The sequence below is a fragment of the Mirounga leonina genome, unplaced genomic scaffold, assembly GCF_011800145.1.
Source record: "Mirounga leonina isolate KUSES-001 unplaced genomic scaffold, KU_Mleo_1.0 Mir_197, whole genome shotgun sequence".
Taxonomy (NCBI): Eukaryota; Metazoa; Chordata; class Mammalia; order Carnivora; family Phocidae; genus Mirounga; species Mirounga leonina.
Window position 1 is genome coordinate 7624860 of NW_023270494.1, and position 27103 is coordinate 7651962.

At 49.7% G+C, this 27103-nt stretch overlaps 1 protein-coding gene across 8 annotated transcripts in view; it reads left to right on the forward strand.

Moving 5' to 3' along the window:
* Positions 1-14060: 14060 nt before the first annotated feature.
* Positions 14061-27103, forward strand: part of SLC39A11 (solute carrier family 39 member 11) — a 559067-nt gene continuing 546024 nt past the window's right edge. For 6 of the 8 annotated variants that reach the window (XM_035026142.1, XM_035026145.1, XM_035026138.1 and 3 more), the window contains exons 1-2: positions 20346-20440; positions 23729-23847. In XM_035026142.1, the coding sequence (XP_034882033.1) occupies positions 23740-23847 (108 nt within the window). In that variant the 5' untranslated portion in view covers positions 20346-20440; positions 23729-23739. Of the gene's footprint in view, positions 14080-20345; positions 20441-20982; positions 22769-23728; positions 23848-27103 lie in introns of those variants that run through there. The other 2 variants (XM_035026140.1, XM_035026139.1) reach the window with 2 other exon arrangements.

Below are 27103 nucleotides of genomic sequence, written 5' to 3' on the forward strand. Positions count from 1 at the left end.
GACCCCCTTACCACTCTTCCTTAGCCAAATAAATGCATCTGCAGAAGCCTACAGTTGGAGCTTAACTATGGGAAACCTACTTACCATAGATTTTTTAAAAAATTGGAATGAAATTCATGTAACATAAAATTGACCATTTTAAGTGAACAATTCAGTGGCACTTAGTACATTCACCATGTTGGGCACTGCCAGTTGTATGTGGTCCAAACCATTTTCATCGTTCCAAAGCAAGACCTTATACCCATTAAGTAGTTACTCCCCATTCCCCTTCTTTCCGGTCCCTGACAACCACCAATCTGCTCTCTGTGTCTATGCATTTACCTGTTCTGCCTATTTCATATAAATGGACTCATACTGGGACGCCTGGGTGGCTCAGTTGGTTAAGCAACTGACTCTTGATTCTGGCTTAGGTTGTCATCCTAGAGTCATGGGATCCAGCACCCCTCCATCCGCTCCACGTGCAGTGGGGAGTCTGCTTGCGATTCTCTCTCTCCCTCTCCCTCTGCCCCTCCTGCTTGTGCTCTCTCTCTCTCTAAAATAAATACATAAATCTTAAAAAGTAATAAATGGACTCATACTATATGTGATCCTTTATGTCTGGCTTCTGTCACTAGTCTCATATTTTGAGTTTTATGCACGCTGTAGCATGATTCAGTTCTTCGTTCCTTTTAATGGGCGAATAACATTCTGTTGTATAGATAGACCCATTTCGTGTATGCATTCATCCACTGATGGACACTTGGGTTGTTTCCACCTTTTAGCCACCTAGGATAGTGCTGCTGTGAACTTCTCTATACAAGGATTTGTCTGAGTGCCTGTTTTCATTTTGGGGGAGGGAGGGATCACAGATATTTGCAGCTTCGTGACCACTCAGGTTCCATCCCATGATAGGAAGCAGAGCGATGGCGTGAGCTGCCCCAGGGAGCTGGTGGGAAACCGGGAACCGGGCTACACTTTTGTTACTTCCGTTCCTTTCCCTCCTGGCTGGGCTGGTGTTCATTCTCTCCCTCCTGCTCTGAATCTTGAAAAGTCCCTGCCCTCCTCACACAGTCCCCAACTCCCATAAGCCACCTTTACTCAAAGAGAAGAGCAATCCACGGTCAGCCATTCTGGAGCCCCAGAAGGCCCTGCCCACTCTGGCCGCCTGGTCCCCATCTGCAGCCTCTGCAGGGGCCTTGCAGGGACGGATGTCTCCTGATGCACTGACTTCCCTCTGCGGTTCCCAAGGGAACGGGAGGTAGGACCAGGCTATCCTCCAGGGTGACTTCACATCTGCCCCCAAATAAGTCCTTTTGTGAGGCATCCTTTGCTTGGGGGCAGTGATAGATGTTATGGGCCAGGGGAGAGGATCAGGGGATGTTGTGGAAGCCCCTCCCCCTGGAGGAAAGCACGCCCTGCCCCCCCAGGTGGATCCCCTCGCTGTACTGGATCTCTGCCTCCCCCCCCGCCCCCCCCCTGGATTTCCCAGGACAGGGAAGAGATATTTATCTTGAGATTGAGGTTCTGAAGATTCCAGGATTCTCTAATCAGGTGGCAGAGGAGGCCTAAGTCCTTGGTTCTGAGCTTCTCTTTTTAAATGCTTCTGTTTCAAGGTTGAGTGATTTGTTAAATTCCAAGGATCACTGTTTGGTGACACCTGAGGCCATCCCTGGCTGGGTTAGATATAAGCCAGAAGAAGGAAAATGGAGAGTGGGAGAGAGAGAAGAGCAGAGCATGCACAGTAGGAGAAGACACACACCCAAGAGAAACATACGATGGTGGAGAGGGTCATGCCTCCATGGGTTCAGTAGCCCTGTTGTCTCCGTCTTTGACCTTGAGGGGGCTGACTTTTCTCTAGTGTTTCAGCCTCCCCAGCACTCAGCAAAAACCCAGCATGTGGTAAATGCTCAGTAACGAGTCAATTACTATAACTGTGATGAGGCTAGGATGGGGCACGCAGAGCTGACCAAGCTCCCACCTTGGCCTAGACCATTGGATTTCCCCTCCCTGAAATGGTAACTCATCTGTTGGGCAAGCAAGTAACACAGTTACCTCTGCTCCAAACAGAATCAAAATGAAATGTCAACTAGTAGTTTGGGTTCAGGTCTGGAAACAATCATGTTTCCTGCCCAGGTCAGCCTGCCTTCAGGTCCTCAACAGTCTGACTGACAAGAGTTGCGAGAACTCTGTATTTGCTTATTAGTCTAATGGGCAGACTGGAAGGTGGCTTCCCAGGGCAGAGCTGCTTTTATGTTGTCCTGTTTTCCTCGGGCATAACTTACCACTGGGGAACATCTGCATTATCTAATTTATTCCTTTGAAGCATTTCATTTTCGTTGATTGCTGCTTAAAGGTCATTTCCAAATAAACATGGAAAGAAAGGTCACCGCACCCAGTGGAAAGATCGGCTTTGGTCCTGTCCAATTCTAATGCGGACCTCCTCTCTGGCAGAGCCTGTTCTTTCAGTTGTACGTGGCTAATTGTGTTGCCCTTTGATTCTCGGCTCTGGATTTGGGGATGGGGGCTAGCAGTTGGATGGCAACAGGTGCAAATCTCGCTGCGAATCTTTATTTATGGAAGTGTGGGCGAAGGTGTGGGGGCAGGAAATGGGGATTAAGTCATTTCCAGAAATCACTAGGTAGTAATCCAAGTTCTGGCTGGCATTCCTGAACAACTGTGTTCCTGGCCTAGATGAATTGGATGCCTCCAGACTTGTAGATGAAATCGTGGGTTTGCTGAGCAAGAACACAAGGAAGGGAGATTATGGCAAAAGACCAGGGATGTTCACCTTTGTCTGTGTTTTCCAAATGGTAAAGAAGGAAAAGATTTCAAACCAAGGCTCGTTGATTTACTGCCAGGCTCGGGGTGTGTTCTTAGAACTGATTAACTGCAGATGGTTTGTGTGCACAGAGAGGAAAGACTTGAGCTACAAAGAGGAAGCTGCATTGACGTTATCCATTTATTTTCGCTGTTGGCTTACTTGGTAGATACGCTGTGGACCTGGGATCATGGGATTTTAACAGGGCATTCACTACGTGGGCCTGAAGCTTGGGCAAGCTGGTGGGGGGGCGGGGGAATCGAGAGCTGCCCACAGGGGCCACATCCCAGGTAGGTGTGGGTGAAAATGAAGGGCACGTAAAGATGGGTCGCCAGGATGAGGAAAAGGATTTGTGGTCGGGAAGATCAAGAGGATTAAGGAGGAAGATATAAAGGCAAAAAATAGTGGGAGAACCAGAAGTGAACTAGGTTGCTGGGAGAGGTGTGTGTATGAGACAGAGAGAGAGAGAGAGAGAGAGAGGTGGCTTGTGTAGAGCGTGTGGGATTCCACAGGCTAGCCTCAATGTCAAGAGTGGGCCAAGGCTCTGTGCCGAGGGCTTTCCCTGTGCCATTCCCGCGTCCCAGCAGTTTTGAGTTCTCCCATTTTATAGATGATGAACTAGAGCCACCAGTCCATGAGAGGTAGAGGTGGGTGGGAATCCTAGGTGTGGGATACCGGGTCTCACACCCTCCAGCACTGCACCGCATGCCTCTCTGAGGACCCAGCTGACACCTGAGCCCAGAGGAGGGCCTCACACACTGGGTGCCACACGACGGGCCATCGTTGTCTATCCGATTTGGCAACCACAACAACAGAAGAATTCCCACTGGCTGATAATGGAAGTGGAATTTGGAGACCCCTTTCAGAAGTGTAGTTCGGCTGTGTCCATCAAGATAAAACATGCTCATACCCTATGTCCCGACTTGCTCCTCCAGGATTGGCTCCTGCAGAAATGTCCTCAGCGGCGCTTAAACACACGAGAGGAATTGTTAGAGCGTCATCTGTCCTAGCAAAATATTAGGAACATCCTAGAAGTCCTTCAGGAGGTCAATTCAAATACAGTTCATCTCCTCAATAGAATTGCTGCAGGGAACAGAAGGAAGAGGTGGAGTTATGTGGGATGGGCTTGGGGAGAGGTCTGTGGTGAGAAAAGTTGTAGGATAAACTATATATGATATCGTACAATAATCAATCATTACATAATCATTATATTTATATATTATATAAATGTATTTATTTATTTATTATTTATTTATTTAAAAAAATTTTTTTTAAGATTTTTTTTTTTTTATTCATGAGAGACAGAGCGAGAGAGAAAGGCAGAGGGAGAAGCAGGCTCCCAAGGAGCAGGGAGCCCGAGGCGGGACGCGATCCCAGGACGCTGGGATCATGACCTGAGCCAAAGGCAGACGCTTAACCATCTGAGCCACCCAGGCGCCCAGTATATAAATGTATTTTTATTTACACAATTTTTAAAAAATATTTATTTATTTATTTATTTATTTATTTATTTATTTATTTATTTATCAATCAGTCAGGGAGAGAGAGAGAGAGCACAAGTAGGGGGAGGAGCAGAGGGAGAAGCAGGCTCCTTGGGACTCCATCCCAGGACCCTGGGATCATGACCTGATGGCAGATGCTTAACTGACTGAGCCACCCAGGTGTCCCTATTTATACATTTTTTTAAGGAGGCTTCACGCTCAGCATGGAGCCCAGCGCAGGGCTTGAACTCACAACCCTGAGATCAAGACCTGAGCTGAGATCAAGAGTCGGATGCTCAACCGAGTGAGCCACCCAGGCACTATTTATATATTTTTTATATAAGAAAATACACATAAATATACATAACATTATATAATTTGAAATTATATGTATATATATGTTTGTATGTATATATCTGTGTAAGTATATAGATATATGAAAATGCACATGTAGGTATATAGATACATATATACTTTTTTTCATATATCTATGTACTTACGTATATATACACATACACACACATGTACAGCTATGTGAACTTTTGGGGGATGATGTAGAGGATGCTGGTGCATTTTGATGTGCCACGCAGCTCAAGAGATGACCACTGATTTGGTTCAGCCACTGACTTAGATAAACTAAGGCAGTGGTTCTTCCTCTGTCTCTGCCCTGACACACTAAAGGATTTGTGGCCCTCCGCCCCCAACAGCGTCCCCAGGGCAGTTATTCTCAATTACAGGATCTTGCCAATCGAGAGGTTATCTCAGACACTCTGGTCATTAGTGTGGGATCATGCCTCACTCTCAGTCTCTCATCTGTAAAGTGGGCATGGTACAGATGAATAAGGTGGTTCTGAAGATCAGATACATTGCAATAGGTAGAGTACTTAGAATGGCACCTCGTGCAAGGTCACGTGGTAGCTCTTATATGTAATTTAGAAAAATTCCCAAGATGGTCCCGCTACACCTCCCTGCCCTCTCCACCCCATCCCCAACCTGACTGGTCAAGAATCTCCAGTCTAAGCTGGAAGGAGGTCTTTGAACCAATGCATTCATTGGTGAACTTAGCAGATTTATTTAGTGAGCACCTACTGTGCAGATTCATTTCCGTAGGTGCTGGTGATACAAGGCTGTGTGCTTGGAGCTTTGATTCTCATAAGGAAGACACACACCAATCAGACACAACACAACAATAACCCCTCCCCTGGCTCCCCACAGCTGAAAACAGATCAATTACATGTTGCAAGTGATTTAAGTTTTCGTATGCTGATCCCAAGATCCCCACCCTTATCCGTGCTCCCTTCATTCAATGACTATGTCATGATCGCCTCTAAGTATTTACAGTCCACCGTGATGTGCAGTGCCCTCTGCCGAGCCCCCAGCCGTGATGGATGCCTCAGGTTCTTGAAGTCTGTCTTGCTGCTGAACATCCTAATTCCCTGAAGCCCAGCAAAAAGGAAGGGGCCGCCTCTCCCTCTGGGCCAGGCCAGCGGGCTCAACCGTCTGTTGCTCCCCATGACACATCAGCCACTGGGCTCATGCCCCAGTTCCCTCTAGGTTGTCCTGATCTGGCTGTAAAGCAATTATTTTAGCCTCTAGTCAATTCTTGTTGGGTCACCAAGGGACCTCAGAGCTCCCACAGGCCCCAAGAGAGAAATCTGGTTGAAAGGTTGGGCAGTAGATAGCTGGCTGCATAAATGTCATCTAGGACTGCTTATCATGCTGATGTGCTTGGTGCTCTCTCTGGTCTCCTGACTCACTTGAGAACTCTGGGGTTCTGGGTCCTAAAGAGGGGTTCGTGCCTGGTTCTCAGGCCCTCACAGATGCCCCAACTCAGCTCGTCTTCAGGGGCGGAAGCCAGCCTCTGCCAGCAGCACCCAGCTGTGCTCCAGATGTCTAACTCACTCGGCCTGGCAGCTCACTGCACACTTTGTTGTAGCCCCTCTGTCATTGAAAGGGGCCTCGATTGGTTGGAGGGAATTCAGAGGAAGCCACAGCAGTGCTGCGAGGATGGGGACATGGGACTGATGTAGGGTTCAGTGGGAGAGCCCAACGAAGGATAGGAAAGGTGAGAAAAGGTCCATCCATCATCTTTGAGCATGTAATACATCATTGTACAGAAGGTAGTGACTACCTGTGGTCTAGCCATGCTGAAGAAAAGGTTTAAACTGCATCATAAGAGATTTCAGGTGGACCAAGCAAAGTGAGATCGCACAATACTGCATTTTACTGAACCTGAGACTCCAGTCACCCAAGGATGCACTAGGAATGCATCAGGGAAGAAAAAGAAAAGCATACTGCCCAAACCAATATGACTTACTTATACTGAGAAATTTTCAGTTTTACTCATTGAAAGAACTCTTTTCTGCTTAGTTTTATATTATAAATACACGTAAAGGAAAAAATACCTATATGCATACATACATATTATATATATATATATTATAGATACATATAAAGGAATAGAATTAAAATTAATTGCAGGAAGAATCACTTCTTGAAACTTCTTCATATTTGAGACTGATGTTTCTCAGCCCCTTTTCAGGTTATGTATTTTTTTCCCCTCATATACAGTATAGTCCCTATCTAGAGTGTTGCTGCTGTAGAATTTCTTAAAAGAATCCATAAAGAAGGGGCGCCTGGGTGGCTCAGTCTGTTAAGCATCTGCCTTCAGCTTAGGTCATGATCTCAGGGTCCTGGGATCGAGCCCCGTGTTGGGCTCCCTGCCCAGCAGAGTCTGCTTCTCCTTCTCCCTCTCTCCCTCGCCCCTGCTTGTGCTCTCTCTCACGTGCTTTCTCTCTCTCTAATATATAAATAAAATAAAATAAAAAAAGAATCCATAAAGAAATAAAAGCCATTGGGGCTGATCTCTTGATGTAAGCCAACCTTGTATATTTAAGCCAAATGCGTGGAGGAGTGCTTCCCAGCTTGAACAGCGTCAGAATATCCTGAAGGGCTGGCGGAAACGCATGTTGTTGGACCCCACTCACAGATTCTGGCTCAATCGGTCTGGCATGTGGCCTGAGAATTTGCATTTCTTGCAAGATCCCAGGTGATGCTCATATGCTGATCCAGGGACTCGTGTAGGACTGGGCCACTCTGCTCCCTCCAGGAATGTTACTGAAGACATCCGATTTCCCACCTCTATGCTCCCTGACCGTCTATCTCCTAGGGGCCAGAAGAGTTCCCCTCAGCTTCTTCCCCACCTGCAAGGTCCTACTGAGCGTTTCAGGCCTCCGCTTCCAATGTGGGCGCATGATTAGGCTTTGATGACTGCTTCCCACCTGCCACCTGGCTGATGGCAAAATGAATCAGATTTCCGAGAGGCCAAAACGGGGGTGGGGTGGTGGTGCGTGCATCTTAGAATCAACACAATACAATAGTTAGCCCTGTCTACATGCCTTGAGTGAGGGTGAGGCTCAGGCCGGCCTGGAGCCAGAGGTGGGAGCTTCTCCCCTGTCCCCAAGCCTCCTGGGGCTACTCAGACAGAAAACAGCATTGCCAGCAGTAGGGTCCCCCTTATGTTACCAGGGCTGAGGACTGGGCCAGATGGCTTATTTACTCTGGTGATTCTAACATACATTAGCCAGCATTTTTTTTGTTGTTGTTAACAGTGCTGTTAGAAACCCTCCAGTATCATTCAGCATGGCATTCCAATAAAAAGGCGAAAAGGGCCTTCCTTGTGCTCTGCCAGTTAAATAATAAAGAGCAGCTGTAAGCAGAGAGGCAGGCAGCATGAACTTGATGGCAGTCGGGCTGCTTGTCTTCATTAATGTCATCTACAGAAAGCTTTGCCTTAGACGTGAGTAGGCCCTTAGGCCACCCAGCTGGTTCTCCCCAGGGGCCTGCAGGGATCAGCTTGGCCTGGTTTTTGAGACTTTAACGAGCTCCCCAGCAGGCAGACCATCTCCCTTCGCTTCCTGTTGCCCTAAGAGTGCCTCTTCTTTGTCTAAGATGGTGGTTCTCAGCTGGGAGCTGTTCGGCCCCTCAGGGAGATGCCAGGCAATGACTGGCGACATTATTGGTTGTCACATTGGGAGCGGGCGCTCCTGGCGCCTAGTGGGGCGAGGCCAAGGATGCTGCTAAACATCTGACCATGCACAGGACAGCTTCCCCCACTGTAGAGAATGAAGTGGCAAATGTCACTAAGGCCGTGGTGGAAAAATGCCTGCCTAATAAAGCAACCACTGGATCCAAGATGCTTGTGCTGGACTGTTGCATTATCCTTGAAATTTGGAGGAGAGAACCAAGAGAGAAAATAAAACGATTCTTTAGGCAGCATCGCTCCGCAGCTTTCCTGCTGTGTGATGCTGTAATTGCTAATAAAAAGCTATAATTCACTTAGCACCACTTTTGGATGGTTTCCCCTGATATTTAAACAATAAAAGAAACGGCGCATGCACAGACTCACAGACTGTTTAAGGAACAAATTTTATGCAAAAATCTCATGCTCCTGACACTTGAGTGTATATAGGAACATCCCCCCGGGGAGGGGGGTTCTGCTTAAACTCTTTGTTCTGGTTCATCAGGTCGAAATGGGGGCTGGGATTCTGCACCCCTCCCAGGCTCCCCACCTGGGAGCTGCTAGATGGGCCTATGCTGCAGGTGCATGGCTCACACCTGGAGGAGCCAGGTACTGATGGCCTTCAGCTGCCCTTCCTGTGTGTGATGTGATGTGGAGGGACCCAGAACCGTTCTGAAGAAAACCAGAAGTCTTGCATCCGAGACACCCCCCAGTCCTTTGAAACCAGGACGGTTGGTCACTCTATGAGCCCCACCATATCCCCAGGGGAAGGACAAGTTTGGACCGTTCAGATTTCCTTTAACGAGGAAGGTCTGAGTCCCATGCAGTGGGAACTCAAGGGAAGCTTTTTGTGTATTTTAGTCTCTCTCCCATTCTGGGGAAAGAAGCGGGTATGAGTCAGGAAACCCAGCTGCTTGACATCGGGGCACATTTTTGGTATCACCAGGAACTGTGTTTCTCATCCTCTGTCTGTGAAATGTGCTGTTCTCTGAAAGGTCTTTCAGCCTCTAGTCTTTTCTTCTTCCCATCCCTGTTACCCCTGCTTCTAGATTCTTCCCTACCTCCTCCTTGGAGCAGGCCATTCCCCTGTGCCAAACTTCCAGTCTTTCCTGACTGATAAAGTTCTTGAGGGTTTTGCCCACAAGGAAGTAAGTTTTGCGGTGGGTAGAAAGTGTGAGATGTTTCCAAACTCTTAAGTAGCTTATGTTCTCAATGGGTGACAAATACACATGACTTATTTTTTAAAAAGGCCTGAGATTTTATATAATAAAGAGCTCCCATGCTGCATGGAGCATAGAGTCTGTGTTGATGTGGATTTGCAGGTGAATTAGGGTAGACTCAGGACGCACGCCATCCAAACCCTCAGTACTATGGTTTGGCCAATTTCCGGGGAGTTGGCCAAACACTCTGGTTAATTTCTGCCTCTGGGCATTTGCTTAAACTGGTCTCCCCGTCATGATTGTGTTTTCCTCTCCTCCCTGTCTACCCACATCGCTCTCTGTCCTATAAGGATCCGGCCCTCACCATCGCCTCCACTCTCCCAGCCCTTAACGACCTCTGCTCTAGGACTTCGGCATCATCGGCGTGGCCCGTTTCCAGCTGATAGTAACCACCACCTGGACCGATGAGGGTTCGGAGATGGGAAAGCCTCCAAGAGAAGAGGATGAATTAGCACTTATGGGGGGGAGATTATCTGAGGGTGAGCTCCTCTCCAAACCCCCCACCAGGCTTGTCACCTCAAGCCCCATGGGCCCCCTGGGGCGGCTGCTGCACTTCTTCTTTGATTAATCTTGTGCTCTGGGGTTTTCCTGAGGTCGTGTTCGGGAAGTCTTGCCTAGGAGTGTGTACTGTAACAATGAAGAGTCTTAAAAAATAGTAGGTCACCCCTCATTTATTTGACAATTATTTATTATTTTCTCTGTTCACCAGAGGGATAGCACGCATTCATTAGAATTCCCTTTAGAGTTGAAAAGCCTAATTGGCGTATGTATTAGAACAGCAGTGGACAAGGGCTGGGAGCTGCTCACATAGTTAACTGTTTTGCATCGATATATTTACCTTGTTCTCCTGGTTTCTGGAAGCCAGGAACTGTGTGTTTCATTTATTCTTTACCCCTCCACAGCTGTGATTCCCAGCTTGGGGTTCTTGAGCTTGAAGGAGCTACCTAGTATCGTGTTTATCAATTATTAATATTTCCAAAAGCCAAACGAGGCAAAGGCAAATTAGAATCTAATTTCTTTGCTTTGGGCTGGAATGATAGCCTCTCAGCTCTGTAGCTCTGGTATCTCATGTCGATCTGAAGCTCTGATCAGTAGTTACATCAGTGTGTCTTTAATGAATTTTAAAATGGGGAAAATAACGCTGGCTTAACATCATTTGGCTGACAAAATTCTTTTAAACTGTTTTGGGGGGCATGGGGTTGGATAAATAATAACAGGTAGCTTCTAGTCAGCGCAGAGATAGTTACACACTGGATAATCAATGCTTGTTAAAGTGAACACAAAGTAGATTTTGGTATGAACATGGACCAGAGAGTGCTTTCCCCACCATGGCTATAGAAGGTTCTGGAAGAACTCAGAACAGCCTTCTCAACCCCAGGTGGAGGCACCTCAGGGGACGACATTCTGAAGTCCGACTGCCATGTGACCTCCTGACAGCAGTTGGGTATGTGTCAGGGGTCCTGCATGAAGCGCCTCTTTTTGTACTTCCGTGGAGCTGGAGGGAGGAGAACGGGAGCGTCAGTTGCCCCATACTTATGGGTACTTGCCTGGGAATACCTAGGGAGCATTTGGGATGGCCAGAGGAACAGGGCCTCTGGCGGGCAGTGGGAGCTCACCCGTCTGTGGGCGCCTCAGGGCTCAGATGTTCTGAGCCGCGGCGCCGCCAACCATCTGTCTGTGAAACTGGAAGGCAAGAGTGTGACAGGCCCGCCTGGTAGTGACAGGCGGTCCCCAGGGGCTCCAGGAGGCGCCTGTGCATGTGGGAGGGAGGGAGGGAGGGAGGGACCTTCCTTGGGCCTTCGGTTCTCATCACTCAGAGACTACCTCATTCTGCAGCTGACCTGGTGAAGAGCTAATGAGGTGAAGACAATTCTTGGAAATGACTGATTAAAATAAATCGTGGAAAATTTCCAGGGAACCTGGCTTTCCAAAGACCTGGGTGTTTTAAACATCCAGGTGGCTTGGGATGCAAGCACAGAGTCTATTTTATGGACTGATAGATAGTCTTCTGCTGAGAATTCGTAGAACCTGGCTGGGGTTTCTCTACTGGCTTTCGGTGTCATGGTTTAAGCTCAGTGAGCCTTGTTTCCTGTATTTGCTCTCTTTTATACCTTATTAAAATATTTTTAAATTATAAAAGGAACATAGCATTACAGAAAGGGGGAAAAGCTCTACATTCTCATCACCCAGTGCCCCAACTAATTAGTATGAATTCCCTACTAGTCTTCTGTTACTTGTGTATTTTTTTTACTAGTGTGATAACAAAGTGGCATATTTTTGCCTATTGCTTTTATCGCAAAATACGACATAAATATTTCCTATGTTGCCATGATATTTATCATTTTTACTAACCGCATGAAAGTCCACAGCATTTATGTTCTATAATTTATCTTTTTGTTGAGCATTAGGATGACCAATATCTTTTTCTGTCTGTAATTTTAAATAGTTTTATTAAGGAAGTTCCTGAGAAATCATACTGATGAGCCAACCCCATTAACAGGAGCAGAAGGCACAAGGTAATTTGTGAGCCTCCATCATTCCGTTTAATTAGGCACATGATTTATTCGAGTGCCTTTTATGTGGAAGGGCTTTCTGTCTGTATTATTCTTGCAGATCCCCGTTGACAGTTCCTGAATGTGCGGCAAGATTATAAAGCTTTGCCAATTATGCCCACTGTAGGTAAAAGACCAGTGTGAATCCGTGTAAAGTTTCAATTACATCATATTTTTAAAAAAAAATTTAACTACTTCTTTTTAAAAAAGATTTATTTATTTATTTGAGAGAAACACAGAGAGAGAGCAGGAGGAGGGGCAGAGGGAGAGGGAGACAGAGAAATCCTCAAGCAGACTCCCCGTTGAGCACAGAGCCTGGGGGCAGGACTGGATCCCAGGACCCCGAGATCGTGTCCTGTGGCCAAATCAAGAGCCGAGGCTTAACCGACTGAGCCACCCAGGCGCCTCTCAATTATGTAGTATTTTTATACAATTTTAGAACTCTTACTATGAAAATAGCTACAGTATTCCACACTCTTGCTTTGGGGATGTGTTAAGACACAGAATGGGAATGTCAGTTGTTTGCAGTATGCCCGGAAAGGACCTGAAATATTTTTATTAGCTTTGGTATCCTGACCCGTGTCCCTGTAGTTTTGCTTAAAATAATCATTTTCATGGTTGAGCTGCAAGGCTGTGACTCTGATCCGACAGCCTAGGATGATTAAGGACTCACAGATGTGTGACATGTGGGGGAGATGGGGCCAAGGGGAGGCCTGGGGTCCGACCCCCGATTCTGGCACAAACCACCTGCCAGCCCAGGGTTTGCGCCACCATCGGGGAAGGAAGAGGCGTGGACCAGAAGCTCTTGGAGGTGCTTCCCAGCGCAAAATTTCATGGTATAAGCCACGGTGACCTTCTGCCCTGTGTTAGTTTGCTGGAACTGTCATTATAAAGCACCACAGACTGAGTGGCTTCGACAACAGAAATTTGTCATCTCAGTTCTGGAGGCTGGGAGTCTGAAATCAAGGTGTGGGCAGGGTCGGCTCCTTCTGAGAGTCCCGAGGGAAGGATCCGTCCAGGCCTTGCTCCTCAGCTTGCTGGTGGCTGTCTTGTCCCTGTGGCTCTTCATCTTTCCTCTATATGTGTCCCTGTGTCTGGAGATTTCCTTTTTATAAGGACACCAGTCATATTGGGTTAGGGCCCATCCTATCATGATCTCACCTTGACTTGATCACCTCTGTAAAGACCCCATCTCCAAATATGGTCCTATTCTGAGGGACTGGGGGTTAGGGCTCCAGCATGTGAATTTCAGTGGGGGGTGGGGTGGGGTGGGGGACCGGACACAGTCCAACCGATAAGGAGCCCAAGGGTGGAAGCTGAACTAGGAAGCCTGGTGACCTCCTGTCAGGTTGAGAAAGTCCTTTTTAGCACAAAGAGATGGCTTCCTCCCTCCCCCTTTCCTCTGTCCCTCCCTCCTTCCCCCTCTCGTCTCTCTCCTTCTTCCCCCTCCTCTCCCTCTCTCCCCCTCTTCCTTCCTTACTTCCTTCCTTCTTTCCTTCCTTCCTTCCTACCTCTTTCTTTCTTTTCTTTCTTAAATTAGGACACAAAAGAACTCCTCAGATACACTTGGGTAAAACCTTGCTCCCAGTCTGTGGTCTGGCACTGTTTTGCTTTGGCAATTCAATCAGGGAATCCATACTCAACATAGGAGGAGCCTCAGAGGTCACCTGGTCCAGCCCTTACATTTTTCAGTTTCAAAGAGGGAAAGAAACGGGCCCAAGATTGCCCACTGAGTTATTGGCCAAAAAGAACAATAAAAATTTTAAAAATGTGGAGCTCAAACAACAGTACCCTGATTCCTTAGAAGGAGCCTGCATGCTTCCTCCCTGATTGCTTCTGTCACTGCTGTCGCCCTGGCAGGTCCCTGAGGCCAAGGGCACACCTGGCTTAAGTGACAAATGCCTCCATTCATGCTCACCTGGGCGTTGTCATGCACAAGCCCACAGACCCAAAGGAGGGCTTTCCTGAACGAGAGCTCAGGTGTCTGAGGAAACTCTCTGGCTGAGAGGTATTTCACTCTTTTTATTCACCTGCCACAGACATATTTTGGGAAAGATGTGAAGGGATGTGTTTAAGGATGAATTAGGTTTCCTACAGTGACTTGTAGGGGGGACGGTTGGGGGCTGCGAGGGTGAGGTGTGGGCATGGAAGAGACAGGAATCTTGGCCCAGCCGGCAGAAAGGCTGGCGGGAAAATAGGACATGGGTTCATTTACGGATGGATCATTCGGGAAAATGGAGAGCCCAGTCAGATGTCTGGGGATCCGGCACCCAACTGCCTACTCAGCCCTCTGATGGTGGCAGAGGGATGGGGAGGGTGTGGTCATTGTGCATTTTGCTCAGGGCAACTCCTGGTGCCTGGGGGCTTCCCCACCAGCTTGTGGTAGAAATGATTGGAGTCAGGGTGCCTTGGTCTCCCGGCGGCCATAGCAAAATACCCTAGACTGGGGGCCTGAAACAATAGAAATGGATTCCCTCATGGTTCTGGAGGCCAAAAAGTCAGAAAGTGAGAAGCAGGCAGGGCCGTGCTCTCTGAAGGCTCTGGGGGAATCCTCCCTTGCCCCGTCTAGCTGGTGGTGGCTCCCGGCCCTCCTTGGCTGAGGCCCTGTTACTCCGGTCTCTGCGTCTGTCTCCACATGGCTTTCTCGTCCCTATGTCCTGGTCCTCTCCCCTCTGTCTCTTGTAAGTACACATGTCACTGGATTTAGCACCACCCGCTTAATCCAGGATGACAGCCCCTCCAGGTCTTTACATCAGCAAAGACCCTTTTCCCCAATAACGTCCCATGCACAGGCACTGGGGTTAGGATCTGAATGTATCTTTTGGGGGTGACCATTCAGGGCACTACATGAGGCTTCTCAGATGACCCCACACTGCACCCACACATCTCCAGTCCTGGCCTTGTTCCCACCCTGCTCAGTCCGATGGGACCTGGAGAGACTCGGGGAGTCTGCTCCTCCCTTTGACTGTGGACGGTTGAGGGACCACCTCCCCGCCTTCTTCCCTTCTGCACATGAGGCGGGCTCCCTCCCCACCAGCCCATCTTCTGTGGCTCCTGCTTTGCTGGTGCCATTCCCTGGGGGGTTTGACAGCGGGAGACCACCGTCCTCGCTGGAGAGGTTCATCCACCCCTATCATCAGCCCTCCTCGAACCTCTGCTGATGAGATGACTTTTGTTTCTGCTCCCTCTTGGAGAGAGGAATAAACTTTCTAGCATTCCTGCCTCCTTCCCCATTCCCTGGGGCCTCTTAGGATCTTTGCAGGCCCCTAAAGAACTCCTGCATTTTTTAAAAAAGATTTATTTATTTATGAGAGAGAGAGAGCACGAGTGGGAGGTGCAGAGGGGGAGAGAGAGAGAGAGAGAGAGAATCTCAAGCAGATTCCCTGCTGAGCGCAGAGCCCCATGTGGGGCTCGATCTCACGACTCTGAGGTCAGGACCTGGTCCAAAAACAAGAGTCATGGGCTTAACCAACTGTGCCACCCAGGTGCCCCAAGAAGTCCTGCATTTTGAGATCTCACCGCATATTGCACCAAGCATATTAAAATGTTCCCACATTCCATATTAAGTATGTTCTTCCCCCTAAAGTGATCAGGAAGATTTCTGTAATTTTGCCTTTGAAGTCATTTGGCTCTAAGCTTATTTAATTTATGATTGGCTGTGGTTTCTTGGCCATTATTGTGCATACTTAAGAATTCTCCTGAAGTGAGAAAAGCTAAGCCTCAGATTGTGTTTTGAATGTAATTAAATTTTTCTGAACACCAAGGTCAACAATTAATGAAGGTTTATAGACATTTAGTTAACCACTTATTAATTTAAATTTCCAGTTTTTTTCTTATTGAACCAAAAACCCAGTATTTTTTTACAACTCTTAACCATGTCATAGGCCCCTGGAAAACTTGGGGAGCCCAGATATTGGTCCACTAGTTTCTGATTGCTGAGATGGGTCTGCTTTTCCCCTTGCTGTGTCCTTCCTTCCCACAAGAATGAAATTTCTCCTTCCCAAAGCCCAGGCTTCCCAGCAGGGTGTCTACCCCTCTTTCCAGTCTCCTGGGACTGCCTCTGTCCCCTCCTCAGGCTGGCTTACACCAGCACCTTTGGCTCTCACCTCTGCTTTCCCTCCATCCTGAACATCCTGGTTCCGAATCTCTCTGTGGACCTTCTTTTTTTTTGCTGAATAACCAACCCTGGCACGATTTCCTCATTTTGACATTGTGGCCTTCCTCCATCCTGACCTGCCACCCCAGCACCTGTGACAGGGCCAGCTTCACGGGTGTGAGACCTGCACATGTGTGAGGGGTTCCTCCATCGGAAAGGCTCTGCTCTTGGCTTAATGCCCTGCTGTCACCATCTTGAGATTTCCTAATAATTTTATCTCTTAACTTGGGTTTTGTAAGCAAAGTCCTGGTGGGACACTGGAATCCTCAGTGAGCAGAGGAGAGATGCAGAAGAAAAGAAGGGCTTTATTAATTAGTACTTTTTTTTTTTTTTAAGATTTATTTATTTTAGAGAGAGGGAGAGAGAGCAGGGGGAGGGGCAGAGGGAGAGAGAGAGGATCTCAAGTGGACTTCATGCTGAGTGTGGAACCCAAGACGGGGCTCAATCTCAGGACCCTGAGATCATGACCTGAGCTGAGATCAAGAGTCAGACGCCCAACCGACTGAGCCACCCAGGTACCCCAATTAGTACTTTTGAGGGCATTTTTTTCCTGCCTTTTGAATAAGTGGCCTCCCGTTTTCATTTTGTGCCAGGTCCCACAAATTATATAGTCTGTCCTGCCTAGTCATGATGGTGGGCAGGGGCCGAGTGTGGGTCCTGGTGGTTCCTGGTGCCACAAGAGAAAGGTAGCAGTGAAACTTGATGCTTCCATGCAGACGGGAGTGTGTTAGTTTCTGAAACAAAGTACCGTAAACCTAGTTGCTTAAAACACCACAAAGGTATCATCCTACAATTCCGGAGGTCAGAAGTGCTAAAATCAAGGTGTTGGCAGGACTGTGCTCCTTCTGGAAGCTCTAGGGGAGAATCTATTTCCTTGCCTTTCCGGCTTCTAGATGCCCGTGGCATCCCTTGCTCTGACCTCTGCTCATGTCCTCATGCCTCCTTCCTCTTTTCCCTGATGGGGACCCCTGTTATGACACTGGGCCCGCCCAGATAACCCAGGATAATCTCCCCACCTCAAGATCCTTCACTCAGTCACAGCTGCAAAGATCCTTTCTCCGTGGGAGGTCTCTATTCACAGGTTTCAGGGATGAGGACATGGACATCTTCATGGGGGTCACTGTTCTGCCTACCAGAGGAAGCTATTTGCTTTCCAGCTGAAATCTCTAAGTATGCACCCAGGGCATGTCAGGTTTTGTGGGTTCTGAAGTGTATGCAATTTTAAGGGTCTTCTCTAGGGAAAAAAAAATAGAAATGTTGGTATCAAAATGAATATTACTTTAGTATGAGGAAGAAATCACAAGATCTTAGATTGAGGTCCTTTTCTTCTGAGGCCTCTGGGAAGTTATCAGCAATGACATGAGCCCCGGTCTCCTCCCTGCCTAGAACACTCTCCACTCCCAGCAACCTAGGTGCTTAGTTGACCTGGGGGTAGCAGGGACCCACAGAGTGCCTGGCACTGAGGCTCCTGAAATAGTCATCTTGTGAAGGCAGGCAGGCAGGAAGGAAGGAGAGAGAGGGCCAAGGGATAATCTTTCAGGCTGCCATGATGGGTGCTGGGCTGGGTGTTGGGGGCTTCGCTCCAGTCACTGTCTCAGGATAGGGAGGCTGAGGCTGGGAGGGGTTGGGTAATTTGTCCAAGGAAACTCATGTGCCAAGCTGGGATTCCTCCTAGGCTGTCAGATTCCAAAGCCTGTCCTTAGCAGCTATAGGACCTTGTAAGAGATACCAAGATCTCAGACAAGGCAGGGAGGGCAGAGCGGGAGGGGGGAGGGGAGGGAGGCACGGGGAGAGAAAGAAAGACCCAGGATCGGCTGCCTCCACCCCCACCTCCACCCCACCCCCAGGCTCCAGTGGCTTACCCAGATCAAGCAAGCCACAGTGATTCCTCTGGAAAGGGCCACCATCCCACTGCCCTGGGGTTCCTTTGCTGACTGTCAAGATCAGTTAGTTTTATGGGCTTTGGATACTTGAGAGGCAGCCCTCATTGCCTGCCTAACACCCTGCCCCCCCTTTCATTTGTGCCTGCTCTGGCCTATTCTTGCACACCCCCTCCCTCCTCCCCTGTACCATTTATGGAGGCTGCAGGGCACCTTTGCTCTTTGGGGAGAGACTTGGGAAGGACAGGGGTGGCTGGAGATAAGAGCCAGTGTACTGAGCTTTAAGGAAACAACATTCTCTTCTGTCCCCACTGTGAGCACTTCTTACCATGAGGGTGTGTGAGAAAGACAGGCAGTTTGGATGTTTGGCTTAGTGGTGTGTGTGTGTGTGTGTGTATGTGTGCAGGGCTCATTGAGGGAAAGGAGGGAAAAGGTGGGGTTTGTCCCTTGGGAGTTGGCCCCCCAGCCTGAGGCCCACCCAGGGCTCTGCTGACTAGGTTGTTCAGTCTGTGAACCCTGTGTGTCCCATGCAGGAAGAGTACCATCTCTGGAGTCAGCTGGGCTCAGATTCCCTCACTACCCTGTCAACCTGGGCTCACTACAGAGCTTTCTTGAACCTCAGTCTCCTTATCTGTAAAATGGAGTGTCTCAGCCCATTTGGGCTGCTATAACAAAATACCACAAGACTCATGGGGTGGCTCGTACACAACAGAAACGTGTCATGTCACAGTTCTGGAAGTTGGAAGTCCCAGATCAGGGTGTCAGCGTGGTGGGCTGAGGGGCTTCTTCTGGGTCACAGACTTCTCATGTGTCCTCACACGGCAGAAGGCAGAGGGAGCTCTGCGGGGTCTCCTTGGTAGGACACCAATCCTACACAGGAGGGCTCCACCCATGAAATGCATATGTTGCAGCCCAGACCCCCCAGTGTGAGTACATTTGGAGATAGAGCTTTTTGGAGGTCATTAAGCTTAAATGAAGCCGTAAGGGTGGGAGTCCTCATGCGATCGGATTGGTGGCCTTACAAGAAAGAATAGGAAGGGAGAGAGATCTCTCTTTCTCCGCATGAGAACAGCGAAAAGCCAGCTGTCTGCAAGCCGGAAAGACAGCTCTTACCAAGGACCAAATCTGTACCTTGATCTTGGACTGATCCTGGACTTCCTGCTTTTGGAACGTGAGAACATAAATCTCTGCCATGTAAGCCCCCTTGGTCTGTGGTCAGACAGCTGAGTCTGGCTCTCTCCTTGGTCTGAGAATCTCCTGAGGGCAGAGAGCACCCTGCAGTCTCCATGCCATCTTCTTTCCCGACACTCCACGCACGTGGGGCCATCATCAGCGCGGATGGCCGCCTTTTCCTGGATAGAAGCAGCTCCTCTTGGATCCCCTACTCTGTGGCCGCTATGATGATGAACAGTTTGTCTGAGCAGGTTACCCTCTGGTAGGTTCATGAGATACAGTATGGGCCACCCGGTTAAATTAGGATTTCTGGTAAACGACAAATATGAAGTATGTGTTGAGCCTGAGTATGTCCCAAATATTGCCCAGGACACACTGACAGAACAACACCCTCTGTCATTTATCTGAAATTCAAATTTAACAGGGCATCCTGTTTGCATTTTTGCCTAAGCCTAGAAGTTCCACCCTCTGGTCTTTTTATAGAAGGCCTGGAGAGCATAGCTCTTGACCTGCAGCAGTGGTTCTCAGAGAGGGGTCCCAGGACCAGAGCATCAGCAAATCCTAGTTCAGAACAGAAAATCTCTGTCTCCACCCAGACTTCCGGAGCTAGAACCTCTGCGAGGGCCAGCATTCTGTGTTTTTGACATTCCTCCTGGGAATTCTGATGGGAGCTATAGTTTGAGGGCCATTGACCCCAGAAGGATGCTAACAGTAGGAGGTCGTCCCCCCCCCCCCCCCCCCCGCCAATCTTCCCCTCCCTCCCCCCAACACATCCTGCTCTGCTGCTCACTCAGGGCCTCGGACTCAGCTGCTAAGTGTAGTGACATAAATGATGTCAGGGACGTTACAAGGTGCTCTTTGCGGGATTTCTGTGGCTTCATAGGAGACTGTGCAGTCTTAGGCACGCGGAATGCTCTCCGCTTGGCCTCCGGGCTCTGTTCTACCCGCCCCATCTGTTCCCGAGCCTGCAGAGGGCTGTGAACCAGAGAATTTATTCTTCGGGCGGGATCTGCCAGTCGCAGCCGGGCGGGGAGGGGCCTGGTGGCTGGAGGGACACGTGTGCCGGGAGGGAAGCAGGAAGTGACTTCGGGAGTGGAGCCGGCCGAGCCAGCGGCAGCGGGGCTGATGGAAGTGGAGTGGGGGCTTGAGAGGGCACCGTAGTGAGTCAGCTTTTTCTCCCTTCAGCGCCTTGGTTGGGCTGGAGGCCCGGGGTCTGGGGCCAGCAGGAGAGCGTGGGACTTGGAAGGGCGAAATGGAGTTTGGAAGGGGGCGCCCCCGGGGGTAGAGGAGGGGGTCGGAGGAGAAGCAGGGCGGCTGTGGCAGGTGGCCGAGGAGGGCAAGGCCGCCCGGAGCCCCCTCTGCCTCTGGCCAGGGTCCGATGGAGGGTGTTGACCTACCTTCCTTTGACAGTGGCTCACCAAATCCTCTTTGTTCAGTGCATCCCCGTGGGCATGTGGGGGCCCCCCGGAGCCCCGGGAGCAGAGGTGGCTACGATTCCAGCCCTTCTGCGTCCCCTCCCGCTCATTCTGGGGGTCAGCACGGCCTCTCGAACTCGACTGGAAATCTGGCGACCATGCAGCAGGCCTGAGCTTATGCATTGCTAACCCCTCCCTGGGTCCGTGGTCCGCGGACCGCACTTTGAGCAGCGAGGTATTAGAGAACTTTTCCTACAGTCCCATCGGCCCAAACCCGAGTCCCTTGTGGAATCGGGCCGTGTATGTGTGCAGTTTTATTAGGTGCTGTTCCCACCTCTGCAACATCACCAACATGTTGAGGCTCTTGGAAGCAGGGCAACAGGTTTGCGAGGAGAGAAAAGCAAGAAATCCTTTGTCAGGGTCCCCTCCTCCGCGGTCGTAGCAGAATGTGGACACAGGTTGGGTGGTGTTGGCATCTTTAAAGTTGGGGAGGGCAGGGAATAATCCTCACTCTTGCAAACTAATCAAGGTTTATGTGTTAACATCTGGCTCACAAGGAAGTCTGAGCCCCATCGTGGAAGCTGATTTTGAGGGGCTGTGACTGGCGCTCCTGTCCTCCAGGTGCTACTGGTCGGCCTATTGGAGAAAACGTTTCCTTCTCTTGAGATTCTGCGTCAGCCTGGCCAGTCCCTCCCTCGTAGGGCAGGAGAACTCACTTTCAAAGCTCTGGGTCTCTGTCGTAGACTAGTGCTTTGCACTGCAACGCGTGTGAGAATCCCTCACGGAACTTGAAAAAGATGCAGATTCTGATTCAGCCTGAGAGCCTGCATTTCCCAAGGTGGGACCAGCTCAGATCACCCTTCCAGGAGTGAGGATTTAAAATAGCAAATGGAAGAAACTTCTCCTGGGGGCACTGGGCTGGCATTATCATTGGTAAATACTGTGACTCTTGGGATGGAAAGGATGTGCATGGCCTTGCTGTCCCTTTTCCTTATGTCTCGGGTGCTCAGGTAAATGGAGACAGGCTAGGATAGTGCTTTCCCTCCCACTAGCCCCCAGGAACACCCAGAGCTCTCTTGTTGGCTGGCCCATAAACCCCACGTTGACTTTGGCCTGTTGGCAAATGGAAATGGCTTCCTCTTTTCTGTTTTCTTAGCTGTTGAAAGGCACATTCAGTACTGAAAAAAAAAGGTTGTTTTTCTTTTTTGACCTGTCTCAGATGATAAGTACTAAGAGGATGATAGCTATAGGCCTTTGTAAATGCTGTTTCAGATTTTATCCACAAGCAGCTAGAAATAAAAGGGTGGTGCCATGATCCAGGTGTCTTGGTTTACAAACAAACATGAACCACTCATTTTAGGGTGACACTTAACAAGATGAAGTATGTAGATAGGCGGGCTTTTAAAAAATACAGTATTTTTTCTTTATTTGGTACAGTCACCGTCCTGAGTTTTATTCAGACACAGTCCGTATCCATAGATGCTATTTCTCCTAGAGGCGTCCTGGCTTTGGAGCTGAGCCTGGGCTCACCTGGGCTCACCTGGGTTTGCAGAGACTCACAGCCTTACCAGGTTGCAATCCTTGGCATAAGGGCCCCGTCCACCCTCTGCCACAATTTCCTTATAGGGTTAACAGAGTCAGTGTCTCTAGCTCTTGAGCTGCAATCCCAGGGTTGCTGGTTGCTCACAGAGTGCTGGGACGTGGCAGGTCTGAGCCCACTGGGTCATGTCCAGCTCTGTGGGTGCTGGAAGACCAGTGGGCAGCTGAATGAGCCCTTTGAGATGAGGCTCTGAGCCCTGATGTTTGTGTACACAGGGCTTTTCAACAAATGGGTTTCTCTGCCCTGTAACTTTCCACAGCAAGAGCCTGATTCCCTGTCATTTCAGAGCTAGAATTTCAAATGTGCTAAAGCCCAGAGGAGGTTCTCTGAGCAAAACCAAGAGGAAATGGTACTTCCCTTTCTCTCCTTGGTGGGCAGTGGTAGAAGTTCCATTTCAGCAGTGGTGTGCTCAGTTGACAGGGAAATGCCACTTAGAGCTCCATCTCCTTGTCCTTGCTGAGTGTCCTATCAAGGTAAGCTGGCTCTTTTCGATACAACAGGTATTTTTCAGGTGCCAGGAAGCCCGATTTTACTGGGGTGCCAAGTGTGAGAAGGCACTGTCCCTGTTCTTCAGCTAACGATATCAAAGATGAAGGAGGCAAGCCTGCACAAAGAAGCACCGCAGATGGGCACTGGGATGGGAGTGGAGGGGGCTCTGGAAAGCATGGAGTCCACACTGGCATCAGGTGGGCAGCAGAATCTGCCCTGGGTCGGCTGGCGGCAGAGAAGGAAGGACGAAGGCATTCTGGGAGGGAACTGGATGAAGAGTGACTTGGAGCCGGGACCATCTGGGACTTGTTGAGGGTGTCATCAATGACTCAGCTGAGCCAGAGTACAGGGCCCACATAGGGGGTAGTGGTTGAAGAGTCGACGGGCTAGTTGGACGGCAGTTGGGGCGTATGCCCTTGGCAAGTCACAGGGGGGCTGCCACAGGAGCCTCCGTGGGGAGCCATTGAAGGTTTGGTCAGGACTTAGGAGGGAGAGGTTCAAGGGAGAATCTGAGTTCGTCACCTGTATTCAGAGGAGAGAGAACAAATGATGGACAAGGGCAGATAAGAGTAGGCAGAATGTGCTGGAAGGCTGTAATCCGACCCTCCTGTGCTCTCTTCCTCCCAGCTAAATAATCCACATTCTGTGAGCTTCTTCTCTTTGGAACTCTGTCCCAATGTCCTAACCTCTTCCGTGGGCTCCCCTGGCATCTCCCTAGGTAGCCCCAGGTCTGTCCTTTCAGGGTTGGATGATTTCTGACACGTGGTGGGCCTGGATGGAGAGGCTCGGCCTGACTCTGGAGGGATGGCGTGGCCGAAAGGTGCATCGCACCGACCCAGATTACAGGCCAGCCCAGGTGGAGGGTGTTAGGACACCTTAGCGCATGTGGGCGTCCCTGAAAGGGACTGCGGGTGGCTGACCCTCTCCTGTTCTTCTGCACACAGCCGTATCCAGCATGCTCCAAGGCCAAAGCTCTGTGCTCCAGGCGCTGCTGGGGACTTTATTCACATGGGGGCTGACGGCAGCCGGGGCAGCTCTCGTGTTCGTATTCTCTAGTGGACAGGTGAGTTGCTTTGCTTCGGTTCTGAGGTTTGGGGGCGGGCTGGGGGGTACTTTTAGCAAGCTGGAAAACCACAACCTTGGCCGGGTTGCAGACTCCTTCTTTCATGCCACTGGCCACCCCTCCAGGTTGTAGGGGATGTTTGTTCTCTGTCCTGTTTTCTTCTCCTGCTCTCCCTACCAGGCCAGGAGGGCAGGTGTCTGCAGCTACTTCCCTCCCGGTGTGAAGGGAGTAGGAAGGGTTATTAAGTTATTAAGCCTCCTTTAGCCCCTGCGTGGTTTCTAGCTTCTGGCTAGTCTCCTTCAGGCCTGGTGCAGGTGCTCGGTTTGGTTGTTTAGCTGGCCTGGCTGGGGTGATGGCAGACCCTGGGGGGGAAGGAAGCGTATCTGTTCTCATTTATCCCATCTTTTCATTCCCTCCCCGGCCCGCTTTGGGATGAATACACACAGAGTCATCTCCCCATGCCCCTGCTGACTCCCTTCCCACCCCTCACCCCTGCACATCCTCTACCCTTCCCCCCCAGCACCCTCACTCACCCTTGTGCCTGCATGCCTCACCCCCACATACCCCATGGGCCCCTATATCCTGTCTCCGCACATTCTCCCTTCCCCATACTCTACACACGCCTACATACCCCACACATACTCCTATGCCCGACACATACTCCTATACCCCACACATACTCCTATACCCCCATCCCTCCACATGCACACCCCAACCCTCCATATGTCCCCCACCCCGTACATCCCATATACCCTCACGTAGCCCACACGCATATCTCACAGCCCCCGCACTCCCCACTCATTCCCCACAATACACGCCACATACCCCACCCCACTCCTCCACAACCCCCACCTCCCTCACCTGCCTGAGATTCCTTTCCTTTCTCCAGCCCTTGACCCCCTCAGGCCATAGGCCTAGAGCGATGGGTCCATCTGTGTCTTGAGGAATACAAAGTCCCTGCATCGTTCAGCAGGCAGCCTTAGAAATTGGTAGCTTGATAAGCGAGTAAGGGATTTAAGATCCATTTAAACATGCTGTGAGCCGGATCTGGAAACGAAAACGCAGTCAAGGAAGTTGGCAAGCCAGATGCTCTTGTGTTGGAGACCAGTAAGACAGGTATTTGATGTCACGTAAGATCCAACGTTCCCCCACCCCTCCGTGGGAGGTTTGGATCCTATCAGAAACACAGAACTCAAGACACACAGCCCGGATCCCTGCTTGCTGTTGATAGGTAGTGAAAACTTTCGAAAGCCGGTCCCTGAATGAGAAGCACGGAGGAGGCAGAGGAGAGGGCCACCAGGTCACCGAACCTTCTTCCTCCTTCATGACAGCCCAGCCATGCCATCTTTGTGCCCTTCTTGGGCAGAGAGGCCCATGGTTTTGTCTTCCCCAGTTATTTTGCAACGAGGCGAGGCCTGAGCCGCACTGGGCTGGGCTGCCCTGTGGAGGGCTGGGGAAAAGGCAGCACCGTGGTGGGTGGGGCCGCGGAGCCCCATGTGGCCCTGGCCAATGCTGTGGGGGCTCTTCGGGAGGGAAGAGGTGTCTTCCCTTCTTCACAGAGGTGCCCCCATCCCCTTTGGAGCCTCAGAGCCCCTAATTTGTCTCGTGTTAGTGTAACCACCGGGATCAGCAGGAGAAATTGCTGGAAACTTCTGTGTGCAAGGCATATTCCCCAAGACCACCACCACGTTTGGTGATTCACTAGAAGGATCCATGCCACTCAGCTTATAGTTGTACTCACGGCTAAGGTTTAACATTGGAAGGATCAGCAGGAGGAAGAGACAGGCGGAGTCTGGGGAAGTCTGGGCACAGGCTTCTGATGCTCCCTCCCTCCTGTGAGGGCCACACTCTGAGTTCTCCTTCCCCCAGAAACAAAAATACAGTAACACATGTGTGATGTGTCCACCCAGGGCACCCTTCAGAGCCTCAGCCTCTGACTATTCTACCTGGGGCTGGTCATGAAGGCGCTCTAGGCTGCTGAAATTCGAGACTTGAGGGAAGAAAGCAGGTGTCCCCTACCTGTCACCTTGTTTGGAAAACAGTGTAGGCACACGGACCCACCCTTACCAGCGAATGGAAGGAGCGGTTCAAGTCCCAAGTCCCCAGGAGCCAGCCAAGGACCAGCCTTGCAAGCAGGACCTTGCAAAGGGAGCAGGCTGGGGGGGGGGGGGGGGGGGGGGGGGGCGGCTACGTTAACCCTTTCTGCACAGGAAGTGGGCGTGAGGAGCGGGAAGAGGCTTGCTGTTGGGAGAAAGGTGGCCCAAGACAGGAGACCCCAGAGATGTGCTCTGGCGCCCTGAGCTGACCTCCGTTTTCATTCGGCTAAGGGGGCGCTGCAACAAGGATCCCCTGGGGTGGTAGACACGCGGACTCTGCTCTCCGCCGCTGCTCTCTGAAGTGGCTTCACTCAAAATTTGTTTTCTTGCTTTAAAATATATTTTAATTGTAGGAAGCTTGTAAAGAATGGAAAAGCTTAAAGATATAAAATGTTTCTTTTTAAATTTATTTTTATTTATTTACTTTTTATTAGTTTCTGGGGTAGAATTTAGTGTTCCTCAGTGGCATAGAACTCCTAGGGCTCATTCCATCACGTGCCCTCCTTAATGCCCATCCCCCAGTTACCCCATCCCCCCCCGAACTCCCCTCCAGCAGCCCTCAGTTCGTTCCCTATAGTTAAGAGTCTCTTAGGTTTGCCTCCCTCTCAGTTTTCATCTTATTTTATTTTTCTGTTCCTTCCCCTGTGTTCATGTTTTGTTTCTTAAATTCCACATATGAGTGAAATCATATAGTATTTGTCTTACCCTGACTTACTTCGCTTAGCATAATACACTCTAGTTCTGTCCACGTTGTTGCAAATGATAAGATTTCATTCTTTTTGATGGATGAGTAGTATTCCATAGTGTATATAACCAAATAACTACACACACACACACACACACACACCTCGCCCCCCACATCTTCTTTATTTCTTCATCTGTCAATGGACACCTGGGCTCTTTCCATAGTTTGGCTATTGTGGACGCTGCTGCTATAAATAATAAACAATTAAAAAAGTGTCTGATCCCACTTCTCAGAAAAAAAACCTGAACCTATTTGTTCAGATTTGTTCGGTTATATTTGAGTATACACAATTTTATGCCTGTTTCTTTACATGATAGGGACCAAATGGTATGTAATGTTTTATAACCAGTTTTCCTCACTTGATATCACAAGCATTCCTCCTACATCCCTAAATGGCTTTTTGATGACTTTGATT